The 13,165-nt window shown below is 49.4% G+C and overlaps 1 protein-coding gene across 1 annotated transcript in view; it reads left to right on the top strand.

The window, feature by feature from the left end:
• Window positions 1-1,195: 1,195 nt before the first annotated feature.
• Window positions 1,196-13,165, top strand: part of LOC119160089 (uncharacterized) — a 45,196-nt gene continuing 33,226 nt past the window's right edge. Inside the window, exon 1 of the mRNA XM_075882025.1 lies at window positions 1,196-1,294. Within this exon, the coding sequence (XP_075738140.1) occupies window positions 1,292-1,294 (3 nt within the window). The 5' untranslated portion in view covers window positions 1,196-1,291. The remainder of the gene's footprint in view (window positions 1,295-13,165) is intronic.

Here is a 13,165-nt window from a genome sequence, read left to right as displayed (position 1 = left end):
CAAGTTAAGAAGCAGACGCGCAAAGCAGACGCTTCCGCTGTTGGTCCCCCTTGCGACGACTAGATGTAAGTGACCTGAGACGTTGCCTCAGAGATAATATTCACTTGAGCAAACTTTAGTGAACATTTCGCCGGTCGTAGCCTGGTAGATGGGGTGATGCTATGAGTGAGGAGAGCACATCGAGTAGGGTGTCGAGGTACTCTAACATCAAGAAGTGGGAAAAATATTTGACGCACTCTGAACCACTTGCATGATCGTAATTTGTGTAAGAAACTAACGTATAGGAACTTGCGTAAGTACAAAGTATGGCATACTTAATTTCTGGCTCCGTCCAGTCGGTGTCAGAAGTTTAGACAGTACTTTTGCGCAGCCAGAAGTTTACAAGGGCTAGTTTTTTTTTTTGCTCAGCAAGTTGTGACCAACGTTGTCTGTGGTTGTATGCGGTCGCACTGCGCATGTTCGCACAGAACGGGCGGGAAATCAAAATTCAAGGCTGCCTGGCCAAAGAGCGGGGCATTTTTCTTGTGCTTCATGGTCTTCTAAAACTGTGCGTTCGATTTGCTTGTTATTTTTGGACTAGTTTATGTAACAAGGAGGTATTTCAAAAAGCTTCTTGAGCATGATTAGAGTGTAGCATGATAGGGTTTTCTATGGCTACCACTTGAACTGTGTAAAGTAAACCATGTTGGGAGGGGCAAGAACGGTTTTGCCGCGTACGTTTGCAGCATTCGTTGCTGTTTCTTGCGAATGACCTTGCGGGCTTTCCGTAATTAGTTATGTTAAACGATAACTGGGAATACGATGAAGTTTTATTGAACAATATTGCTTGACGCAATTGGAAAGAAGCAAATGCGGAAAGAAGTAGAAAAAAAAGTAAGTAAATCTCAGCGTTTCCAAAATGCAAAAGTTATGACATTGTCCTTCATTACTATCAAGTCATGATACTGTCGCATGTGTGAAATTCACCCGCACGTCTAACACAGCACTTTCATAGCTACACGCGTACTTCCAATTTTTTATAGGTCATTATAGAAAGTTCTGGTCCCCACGTCGGAGTAGACGAGTCAGTGGTAGGTGTCCTCTGGCCTAGAGACGCTGAGCAAGCTCAGCGTCTGCATTGGACCTTAGTAATGTTGTGCTCGCATATGTTTTAATTATATGACTCTGTTCTTTTTCTTCGTGACTGTTTAGTGGATCGCAGTCGAGGAAATGCTGGCGTGAACACTTTCTGCACTTTCCTACTGCGACACTCATATACTTCCAGAACGTGAAGCGTCGTGCCTTTCAGTGCATGGTACGTAGCCATTCCTCCACTGACTTTCATACTTAAAACTAGGGACTCGGTGCTGAAACCAATGTTTCGACAAGAGGTCTTGTCTTTTTTCAAGGCTGCAATTGGTTTCTTTAGTGCTTGGGTGTGTATGCCTCGTACACTCTCCCCCAATTCAAGTAAAGGGTAACAACAACGATAAGGGGAGGAGCGCGATGGGAGACAATGAGAGGTCGCCATGATTGATTGGGTAAGTCAGAAGGAAGAAGGTAATCGGTAAAAAACAAAAGAAAAAAGTGGGGTTGGTTGGGGGGGGGGGGGGGGTGTACACGTGTTGCTCAGTTATATGGTGTTCGGATAAAAGCATCGCTTAACAATGGTAAGTCAGAGATCATGTAAAATATAGCGCGAACTCGAGAGAACCTTTTGAAACGTTAATACCTGCTGGCTGAAATGTATTGAATTTGGGAAACGAAAGTTTGACTGGAGAATGTAAAGTTCGAGGTCACCGAAGTTGGTACCTGCCACATTAAAATGATGTGTCATTGCTTTCGATAATTTAATTCTTGCCCCGCCGCGGTGGTCTAGTGGCTAAGGTACTCGGCTGCTGACCCGCACGTCGCGGGTTCGAATCCCGGCTGCGGCGGCTGCATTTCCGATGGAGGCGGAAATGTTGTAGGCCCGTGTGCTCAGATTTGGGTGCACGTTAAAGAACCCCAGGTGGTCAGAATTTCCGGAGCCCTCCACTACGGCGTCTCTCATAATCATATGGTGGTTTTGGGACGTTAAACTCCACATATCAATACAGGTTGCAATCCATGGCGAAATTCTAAAAATGGAACTTTAATCTTGATTTTCTCTTCTATCATTAAACCTTTAGTGGCGAAATTAATTACATTCAAGTTCTCAGAGAACACTTTGTCAGTCTAAGCCAAGTCAGTGCTTTCACTTTCGTATTCATTTAAAACTGAGCAATGCCCACGCCCGGCCCGACCCGAGCCGACACCTCAAACCCGGGCCCAGTCCTAAGCGCGCAGCTTCATGCCCGGTCACGGCCCGCCGGGAAAACTACTTTACCCGGCCCGGTCCATGGGCCGTTCTGGGCCCGGGTTTTCGGATAGGCCCGATCCCCCGCAGTGTTGTACTCCCCTTATAATAGGTCACTCTATAGCCTATAGGCCGAGGGCTGTCGTTTTTGTAGTGAAGCTTTTGGAGCAGGCTTTGAGGCTCCCGCTAAATTCAAGAAATACAGTGCCCAATGTTCGCAAAACACAAATCATGTTTGGGCCTCACGCATGCGCAGTGGCCTCGACGCTATATATATATATATATATATATATATATATATATATATATATATATATATATATATATATATATATATATATATATATATATATTGTGGGCATTTGTAACTTACATCGTCCTCATCTCTACATAATCACAATCACCATCATCCGCTTGTCTCTTTGCCCTCATTGCCACTCTGGGTCATCATCATCGTCATCGTCTGTGTGCTGGCTCTGCCCGTTCGTTTTGCGAGGTCTTTCCTCAAATAAACGCTGTCGCAGCCAAGACTACCAAGACTTCATACGTGGTGGAGGTGGATTTTCGGTCCTCTGACCTCCCGCAGCCCGCTATACCCCCTGGAGCTTCGTTCAGGCCGCCGCTTGCGCCCACAGTCAGGCAGCATGTCCCAGACCGAGCCTGCCGGCACTGATGTCATCAACCACGCACCGCCGCAAGCTGCCCCTCCTACTTACATACACGGACATCAGCGGGAACCCCCGCTCTTCGCTGGTCTTCGGGGAGAAGACGTAGAAGACTGGCTTGATGACTACGACCGCGTAAGTGCCGCTAATAGGTGGGACGAGGCCGCCAAACTGCGCTACGTCCCTTTTTATCTGGTCGGAGTCGCGAAGACATGGTATTTTAACCATGTTGTTGACTTACCCGACTGGGCTACCTTCCAGCAGCAGCTGCGGCACGTCTTTGGGACACCAGACATTCGATCCGCCGTCGCGAAGAGGACACTCGATACTCGCCGACAACATCCCGGTGAATCGTATACATCGAGGATGTCCTCGCACTCTGCCGGCGTGTCAATAAATCCATGCCGGAATCGGACAAAGTGCGCCACATATTGAAAGGCATTGGGCCTGTTGCCTTTAATGCCCTCGCTGTGCAAAACCCAGCTACCATCGCTGATGTCGTTGCGACATGCCAGCGCCTTGATGCGCTGGACTCCGTCCGCCTTCAACCAGACATCGGCGACCACCACTCCACGTCAGATGGCCATCTGCGTGACCTCATCCGGGACATTATACGCAAAGAATTGCGGTCCATGGGCTTCACACCTCCTACACCGCGACCTACACAGCCTTCGGGAATGCCCTTACGTGACATCATCAGGGAGGAACTTACATCCCTGACTGGCTCTGCGCCCGTACAGCCACCTGCTTCTCACCCTTTAGCCACGTACCCTGAAGCTGCTGCCGTGCCTCCCAGCGACGCCCACGCGACATTGCCACGTCCATCCTACGCGTCAGTTGCTGCCGCTACCCCTGTGAACTACCATTCCGTGCCTCCTGACCCTTCGGCCCACCTGACCGCGCTATCTCCAAGTGCCCCGAATGCTTTCTATTCTCCACCGTGGCGCTCGTCTCGCCCTGTATGCTACTACTGTGGCTATCGCGGCCACATATCTCGTTTCTGCCGGAAGCGCCAGCAAGATGAGCGTCGGAATGATGTGCGTGAACGGGATTTGTACAACGGGGCGTCTTATCAAGGTCGGCGTTATTCGTCTCCCCCGCACCGGTCTCCATCTCCTCCTGCATCGACTGCACCACGAAACAGCCGAAACACGAGACGCCGCTCGCCTTCGCCCTTCCGCCGTTCCACTTCTCCACTTCGGCCCGCCTCATTCGCCTCTGATATTCATTCGGAAAACTAAGTGATGCAGTTTGTGGAGGAAAAACTGCATTCGGAATTAGAACTGAAATTCCTCCATTAGGCCCGTGTAACATGGTTTCTGTGAAAGTGGAAGGAGTGCGAGTCGATGCTTTAGTGGACACAGGTGCGACATTGTCTGTGATACGTGCTGATTTGTGTGAACATTTAAGGAAAGTAATGACGCCTTACGATGGTCCCACGTTAGTTGCTGCCCAGGGGAACATAATTCGCCCTTCCGCGCTTTGTACTGTGCGTGTTTTTATCGACGGCATCCGCCATCATGTCCAGTTTGCTGTCCTGTCCCGCTGCTCTCACCAACTAATTTTAGGGTGGGATTTTCTATCATCTGCTTCCGCGGCGATTTGTTGTGGACAACGCGTCGTTTACCTCGCTGACACCGACTACATGCTTGACGACGATAATCAGAAGCCACTTCGTCTGGTCGCTGCGAAAGACATCAAACTCCCTCCACTACAAGAGCAAATTGTCACCATTACGTCCAACGACATCTATCACGGGGATGTATTGGTCTCACCGTCACTACTTTGCGTTCGCAAAGGTATAGTTCTTCCGTCCGGTGTCGTTCGTTTTTGCAATGGCTCGGCACTTGTCACCGCTGTCAACTCTACACCGGAGAAGATCTTACTGCCACAGGGCACTACTGTGGCCCGTGTTGCTGACTTCGAGCCTGTACTCGTCACACCACTTCAGGCCATCGCATCCAAAGAACATTGCCTCGGTGAGCATGTTTCTTCCTCCGCCTTTACCACCACTATCAGCAGCGAATTGACATATTCACAGAGGCAGCAGTTGCTCACATTGTTACAGAAACATGCAAATTCTTTCGATATTTGCTCGTCTAAGCTGGGCCGCACTAATACTACAGCACATCGAATTCATACTGTTGGGACATCTATTGTACACCGCCGACCCTACCACGTGTCTCTAACTGAAAGAAAAATTATAGAAGAAAACGTTGCGGACATGCTTAAACGGGAAGTCATCCGTCCCTCATCTAGCCCTTGGTCGTCTCCTATTGTTTTGTTCCATAAAAAGGATGGCTCTGTGCGGTTTTGTGTGGACTACCGGGCGCTCAATAAGATCACACGCAAGGACGTGTACCCTATGCCACGCATTGATGACGCCCTTGATTCCCTACAAGGCGCGGAATTCTTTTCAAGCATCGACTTGCGTTCTGGGTACTGGCAGATCCCAATGCATGAAGACGATAAGGAGAAAACGGCATTCGCAACCCCCGACGGGCTATATGAATTCAACGTGATGCCTTTCGGGCTCTGCAACGCACCCGCGACTTTTGAGCGCATGATAGATACCGTGCTGCGTGGCCTGAAATGGAAAAGTTGCCTTTGCTACCTGGACGACATTATTATCTTTTCGTCAACGTTTCCTGAGCACCTAGAACGATTGGATCAAGTTTTGACGTGCCTTGCCGGCGCCGGGCTTCAAATAAACACGAAGAAATGCTCTTTCGCTAGCAAATCTATCAAGGTCTTAGGACACGTCGTTAGCAAAGATGGCATCCGACCCGACCCTGACAAGATTTCTGCAGTCCTTCACTTTCCGCGCCCCGAAAAACCAAAGGAGCTTCGCAGTTTTCTTGGCCTCGCCTCCTATTTTCGCCGGTTTATCCAGAACTTCGCTTCTATTGCTGCTCCATTACACCAACTACTTGCTTCCAACGTCCCCTTTCTGTGGTCTCAAGAATGCCAAACAGCATTCGACCTGTTGAAGCGGGCACTCACGTCTGAACCTCTGCTCTGCCACTTTGACGAAGCCGCACCAACTATCCTCCATACCGACGCTAGCGGCCTTGGTATAGGAGCCGTTCTTCTACAACGCGACAAGTCTTCCCTAGAGAAAGTTATTGCATATGCCAGTCGCGTACTCACCGCTGCTGAAAAGAACTACACTATAACTGAGCAAGAGTGTTTGGCTGTGGTTTGGTCGGTTCAGAAGTTCCGTCCCTATCTCCACGGGCGTCACTTCACAATCGTTACGGACCACCATGCCTTATGCTGGCTTTCTACACTGAAGAACTTGTCCGGACGCTTGGGTCGGTGGATACTACGCTTGCAGGAGTACGACTTTGATATAACTTACAAGTCAGGCAGAAAACATCAAGACGCCGATGCTTTATCTCGTTGCCCGCTTCCAACTACCCATATGAGCGTTGGTGAGAACTCAACCGCCACATCTACCAAAGTTCATACGCTCGCATCAATAACGCAACCCTTTTCGGACGACGAGCCAACATTTATCTCCCGCCAGCGGTCCGATTCCTACTGCAGACGCATCATGGACCACCTTTCGGGAGTTTCTCATCCACCAAACGCGCGACTCCGTCGTCAGCTCCTGCACTTTAAGCTGGACAATGGGGTTCTCCACCGCCACGTCTACCACCCTGACGGTCAGCGCTGGTTTCCTGTACTGCCACGCTCTCTTCGACTTCAGGTGCTCGAAACCTTCCACGACGACTTGACTGCTGGTCATCTTGGTTTTAAAAAAACTCTTGACCGCATTCGATGTCGTTATTACTGGCCTGGCCTTTCTTCTAGTGTAGCTCGGTACGTCGGTTCCTGCTACCCATGCCAGCGTCGTACACTCCCCACGTCGGCACCTGCTGGACCTCTACAGCCACTTCCGTGCCCTTCAATGCCGTTCGAGGTTGTAGGTGTTGACCTTTACGGGCCTCTCCCCGTCACATATGCTGGCAAACGATGGATAGTGACTGCCGTGGACCACCTGACACGCTACGCTGAGACTTCCTCTGTTATTACAGGCTCAGCTGTGGAAGTTGTAGACTTCATTCTTCACGCAATAATACTGCGTCATGGGGCTCCTCGTGTACTGCTCAGTGACCGCGGCAAAGTGTTCCTGTCACAAGCTGTAAATGAAGTACTGCGCGCATCTGGAACTACTCACAAGACAGCTTCAAGCTACCACCCTCAGACAAATGGTCTCACAGAAAGATTTCACCGAACCCTTGCAGACATGATAGCCGTTTACGTCCAACCCGACCACAAAAACTGGGACACTCTTTTACCATTCCTGACATTCGCTTACAACACCGCCGTTCAGCGAACAACTTGCTACTCAACGTTTTACCTCGCGTACGGACGCACCCCGACTACCTTTCTCGACGTCTCCTTCTTTAGCAGCCATGGGAATTCATGTCAGTCTTCTAGCGAAGAATACATTTCCCGCCTGGCCCAGTCTCGCCATCAGGCTCGCATCAATACTGAAGCGAGACAGCACGAGCGGAAGATCATCTATGACGAATCCCACCGCGTTGTGTCTTTCCAACCTGGTGACGAGGTGCTGCTTTTGACACCTATTCGCACTCCTGGTCTCTGTGACAAATTCCAACCACGCTTCATCGGGCCATACATTGTTTTAGAACAGACTTCGCCGGTTAATTATCGTGTGACACCACTCGTCGCCCCAACAGACCGCCGCTACCGCAGCACAGAGATTGTCCACGTTTGTCGCATGAAACCTTTCACGCGACGTTCCCCATCACTTTGACTTACGGCGGCCAGGGTGTCCGCTTTCAAGTGGGGGGGGAATTAGTGTGGGCATTTGTAACTTACATCGTCCTCATCTCTGCATAATCACAATCACCATCATCCGCTTGTCTCTTTGCCCTCATTGCCACTCTGGGTCATCATCATCGATCGTCATCGTCTGTGTGCTGGCTCTGCCCGTTCGTTTTGCGAGGTCTTTCCTCAAATAAACACTGTCGCAGCCAAGACTTCATGATATATATATATATATATATATATATATATATATATATATATATATATATATATATATATATATATATATATATATATATATATATATATATAAAGGGGGGGGGGCTTCACTATGATAGGGGCCTGTATTGTGACGGCGTGGCCAAGCTTTTCTTTTTTTTTCGTCATGTGTCATTTTTCCCCCTCCGTTGATGTCGCCACACCTTACGGAAAAGCACCGCATCGAGGTTCCCCACGTGTTTAGCTAGCGGAGCATGGTGGCCTCTGGTGCGAACATCGGTCTCCGTGATTTGCTCACTCGCTGCCAGTCGTGCACATCTGACAGTCTCGCCGACGTGAAATCTGCCTAGCTTTTCCTTCCAATGAAGGGAAAGCTACGGGGGTGGAGCTTTTGTACACGTACTCCACGCGAAGTCGACCCGCCACAGTGGTCTAGTGGCTAAGGTATTCGGCTGCTGACCCACAGGTCGCGGGATCAAATCCCGGCTGTGGCGGCTGCATTTCCGATCGATGGAGGCGGAACTGTTGTAGGCCCGTGTAATCAGATTTGGGTGCACGTTAAAGAACTCCAGGTGGTCTAAATTTCCGGAGCCCTCTACTACGGCGTCTCTCAAAATCATTTGGTGGTTTTGGGACGTTAAGCCCCACTAATCAATCAAAAATCCTATGCGAAGTAAGAGTCCGGTATGGTGCTCGTTTCGTATACCGTTGTAAAAGGGGATTGCCGAGTAGCACAATCGTTTCATACCGTTTCGTTTGTCTGCCAACCATTTCTGGTTAACGACGTTCTAGTTCGCTGCTGTAAAGCGCGGTGCAAGCTTCTGAGGCGAGTAGACGGACGTAGACGGAGGAACCAGAATGGGGCTGACGCTCACTCGGAGACGCAGACGCCATTTTGTGATGGAGTTACACGTGTAACGGGCGCAACTTTCTCACCCGTCCAAAAACCGCGAAATGACAACGTATCAAATCAGACAACCCTAAGTATCGCACTTGTGTAAGCTGCAACATGTCTCAAGTAGCTTCCTTTTGAAAATGGTGGAGATATATGTTTTATTTTTCGACAAGAAAAGCCGTACGAGCTATTTATTATTTTTTGTAGGACTACATTCATTAGCGGCAACATTCACCCAATCGGCTCGTAGTCTGCGCTTTATTGAAAAGAGAGGTTTTCTGCGAGTATAGAGTTTGTCTATATATGGCTTCATTATAGAGTAATTAATTTACACTTTCCCCGCACACGTTTGTCATGCGGTGTTTCCAAAACTTATTTTAAAATCATTTGGTATAGGATTAAATATAAAGAATCCCATAACGTTGTCAAGGGCAATTCTGAGGCCCAGGCGGACCTTTGTGAATGTGACATGCGACTGAGCGTACCAAGCCTATACCTGAACGCGTAGGCACTGAAGTTTATTTTTATTTATTTTTCCTTCGATAAAAATAAAAGAAAGCTCACCGCTGTAGTCTGAGCAGAACGTGCCTTCTCCGTGCGAATAAAAGCATAAGTTATTTGTTTCCGGCGTTCTGAATTGCGCTGTGGCATCACCAATTACAAGTATAGCAAAAGAAGTGGTAAAAACATGCTTAATATCTGTCGCAAGACCACTTTAAAAAATGTTCAAGTCGACTGAATGGGTATACAGGTCCTATGATTTTAAAAAAAATTAAGGAAAGAGAGTTACATTCTGTCGCGGTCGGTGAACAGCAGATATAGAGCTGTTTCCGGAAGGCCTCACCCCAGCGTGTCGATTTGTAACATTGAGCACCTGCAACAGCCCTACTAAGGGATCATACCGCGGTCATAAAAGAACGTGTCTGGCGTTAAGTGGACACTAAAGTCAAATAACAATTTACGTCAGAGTGAAAATTCAGTGTATGGCAACACCTAAAACGACAATATTATCAACAACAGTGCCCTTTTTACCGAGAAATCAAGGTGAATGCGCAAGAACACAAGCGCCACAGAAGGGCATTTTTGAAGTGATCCCGACGACATCAGACAGACCGCCAAAAATTATTCAGTAGTAATCGATCTAACTGCCCTAAATAAAGAACTTTCCGTCCATCAAGAGACGCAATAAAATACTGTGTTTTTTTTTGGTTGATCCATAGAAAAAAGAACCGTCGGACGTTACTATGGCGAATTGCGCGAGCGGTTCAAAAATTCATTTTTCTTGTGGTTACTTGGGAGAGGTGGTGCCATCTAGCGGGGCAAAGTTGAAACAAAGACGTCTGCAATCTCGGAGCCAATGGAGAGAAATTGATCAACGGCCGTTTTTGCTGCTGTGGCTCCCACTGCTTTCGATCTGCTGCTACTGGCGCAGTAAAGGCGGGCAACGTTGTGCACGGCAACAGTGACGTGAGACGGACCGCTCAGTCCACTTCTTGAGGCGGGTAATTTCAAGTTCGCTAACCCGATGCGGACCACTAAAACGTGATTTTATTTCAAAATAGGTCTTTCCTCGTCCTCGGCACAGAAGTAACACTACGAGGTTTCTGGACTGTCATTTCAACAATCAACGTCGACATAATAGTTGACTTTAGTGTCCTTTTATATGTTCGCGAAGTCCGAGTTGTCCGTACATGCAGAGAAGTGCGCATGCTTAAGGGGGGGGGGAGGCAACAGGGGACTGCAACCCCTCTGAAAACCATTAAAGGGGCGTCAAGCAAGCCCCATGTCATTAAAACTGTGATGGGAGTAGCCCGACAGACTGAGGTGCACGGTTACTTACGGCCCGGCGCATCAGGCTTTAGACAACAATGGCGGCCAAGGTGGGACCCCTGCTTTTGCATTCCAAGTACTATATAAATACTCCGGGAAGACGCAGACCAGAGGCAGGTTGTTCTGATCAGCACGTCATTGCTTTCATTTTCATTTATGCATCCATTCCCAAGGTTATTATTTTTCGGACTCATTCAATGCCAATAAGAGAGGGTTAAATTCGCCCCCCCCCCCCCTCGCCAAATGGAAAACTCTGCGCACGCATATGGTCATCGTTGTCCACGGAATAAACATTGTGTGCAGCTCAGCAGGTGCGCGAATTGCCTTACAAGCACGCAGTGGACACTTCGCTAAAGTTTACACGTGTGTGAAAAAGACAAGCACTGAAGTGTTGGCGTGAGGCGTTTAAAAAAAACCAATTAATATATGTACTTGCTCGCTGCGACGCAGTTGTTTTACATGACTGCGGCCGGACCTTCACGTCATCTTGTTACAAGAACGCAATAACTACATTTATTTATAATTTTCTTTTTCGCCGAAGGTGGCGAGTTATAATAACGGGCGCAGAGAAATGCCATCCCGATTAATCGGTGGTTATTGTAGTGCTTCAACTCGTATACACAAGACATTCGGGGGTGACCAGTTGCGTTCAGCAAATTGCGGAAGGTCCTGACAAAGCAGCAGAAGGGGTAAGTACGACTGCAGTCGCGAGTAGCAACAATACGATATTACAAATGTATACATTGCGCTTATTCAAAATTTTTGTATTCGTTCCTTCTGGACGAATGAGACATTTGAGAATATTTCGAAGGAACGATCTATCGTGGGGCTTGCTGTGTACTCGTAACGTGATCCCGCATAACAAATATACAATACATTATATGCACGCCTATTCACACTATTATAAGAGGCCGTATACAAGTTATCACAGCTGCCTCACGGGATTCATGCGAGGGTGTGTAAGAGGGCTGGCGTCGTTTGTTTACATATTCCAAAGCTAACCTATACGCATCTGCGGCAATCACAGAAGGGAGACAAAGAAGCGACAATGGCCGTGCTCTGCAGAAGACGTCACAGAGCTTTGGAGAACGTTGGCACAGCTGGCTGAGCAGCTCTGTCCGGATTGATGCGGTAAGCTTTAACTGTGCTGGCGTTTGTACCCTTCTTAGCTCCATCTGCATTAATGCGGAGAGCTTTCATTGTTCTGGCGTTTGTTTCCTTCCTAGAATCGCTCTTGCTGCCACCGATGATTCTGCGTCCTTTCACGGTGGGAGCCGCGACAGTCGAGTTGTTCTTCTTTTCTGCACCGCGTATCTTGCGTCCCCGCATGGTACGACCTGCGACTGCCGGCGTCGAATCTTTACTCTTGCTGGCGGTGATTATTTTACGTCCCTGTACGGTACGACCTGTGACAGCACGAGTCGAGTTTCGCCTTTTGCCGGCGCCGAGTATTTTGCGTCCCGGTACGGTAGCACCAGGGACCGTAGCAGTCCGTTGGGTCCGCTGTCCGTATCGTATGGACCGTGCCTTTGCGGTCATTTCGGTGCTGCCCTTTCGCGTTGGACCGTGCTTGGGGTTCATAGAAGGCGTTGCTGTTGTCCCAGCTTTGCCAGCATTTCTGGCCGCTTTCGAGCCCGTGGTCATCTTGTTCTCTGCGCCGGTGGAGGCGTCCAAGTCGCCGCCAGTCAGTTCGGACGGGCCTTCGCTTCTCGCTTCCGTAGGCGCCGTTGGTTCGGCGTCCGTAGTGACATCTGGAATGGGCGCCGCTGTGTTTTTAAAACGCCGCCGCGTCTTCGTTTTCCTCTCTACCGTATCCGGCGACAAGTCTGTCGATTCCGACGCCGTCGACGGCACGTCGTACGTGGTGACGTCGTCCGCATCACGTTCATGCGTAAATGGATGGCGTTTCGACGCAGGTTCATCTCCCGAGCTCGTTTCCCAGACCATGGTCGTGCTGGACGGGGTGCTGGACCTCTTCCTCCTGGGGATGTAGTTCCTCTTTCGCTCGTGCATCGCATTTCCACTGAGCTTGACAGACGAACTGTCGGCAGGCGATGTCCTCGACTTCGGCGTGCGCTTCGGTGACGTTTTGCGGCGCTTTCCCCGTCCTTCGCCGTTTTCGATAGCCGCGGCGTCATCGTCGTCTTCCGCCGTTGCGCGAGTCGTGTAGTCGTCGTCTCGGTTCGTGGAAGCGCGTTTCTCGCGCTTCGGGGTGTGCAGGGTCACTACGGCCGCGACGCTCTTCTTGCGCTCTTCGTCGTTCGCGGGTGAGTCACCGGGCGATTTGGGCGGAGCTCGGCCGATGCCCCCTTGACTTCCCTGGGATCCGGCAGCGACACCTTCGTTCGAGTCTGCTTCGTCGACGACGACACCTGTATCTTGGCTGTTGTCGTGCCCTGACAATAATAATTAAAAATACCACATCACGATTTGATCGGC

This window comes from Rhipicephalus microplus, chromosome 2, assembly GCF_043290135.1.
Source record: "Rhipicephalus microplus isolate Deutch F79 chromosome 2, USDA_Rmic, whole genome shotgun sequence".
Taxonomy (NCBI): Eukaryota; Metazoa; Arthropoda; class Arachnida; order Ixodida; family Ixodidae; genus Rhipicephalus; species Rhipicephalus microplus.
Note: the sequence above shows the minus strand (reverse complement) of the source record. Positions and strands in the feature narration are given on the sequence as shown.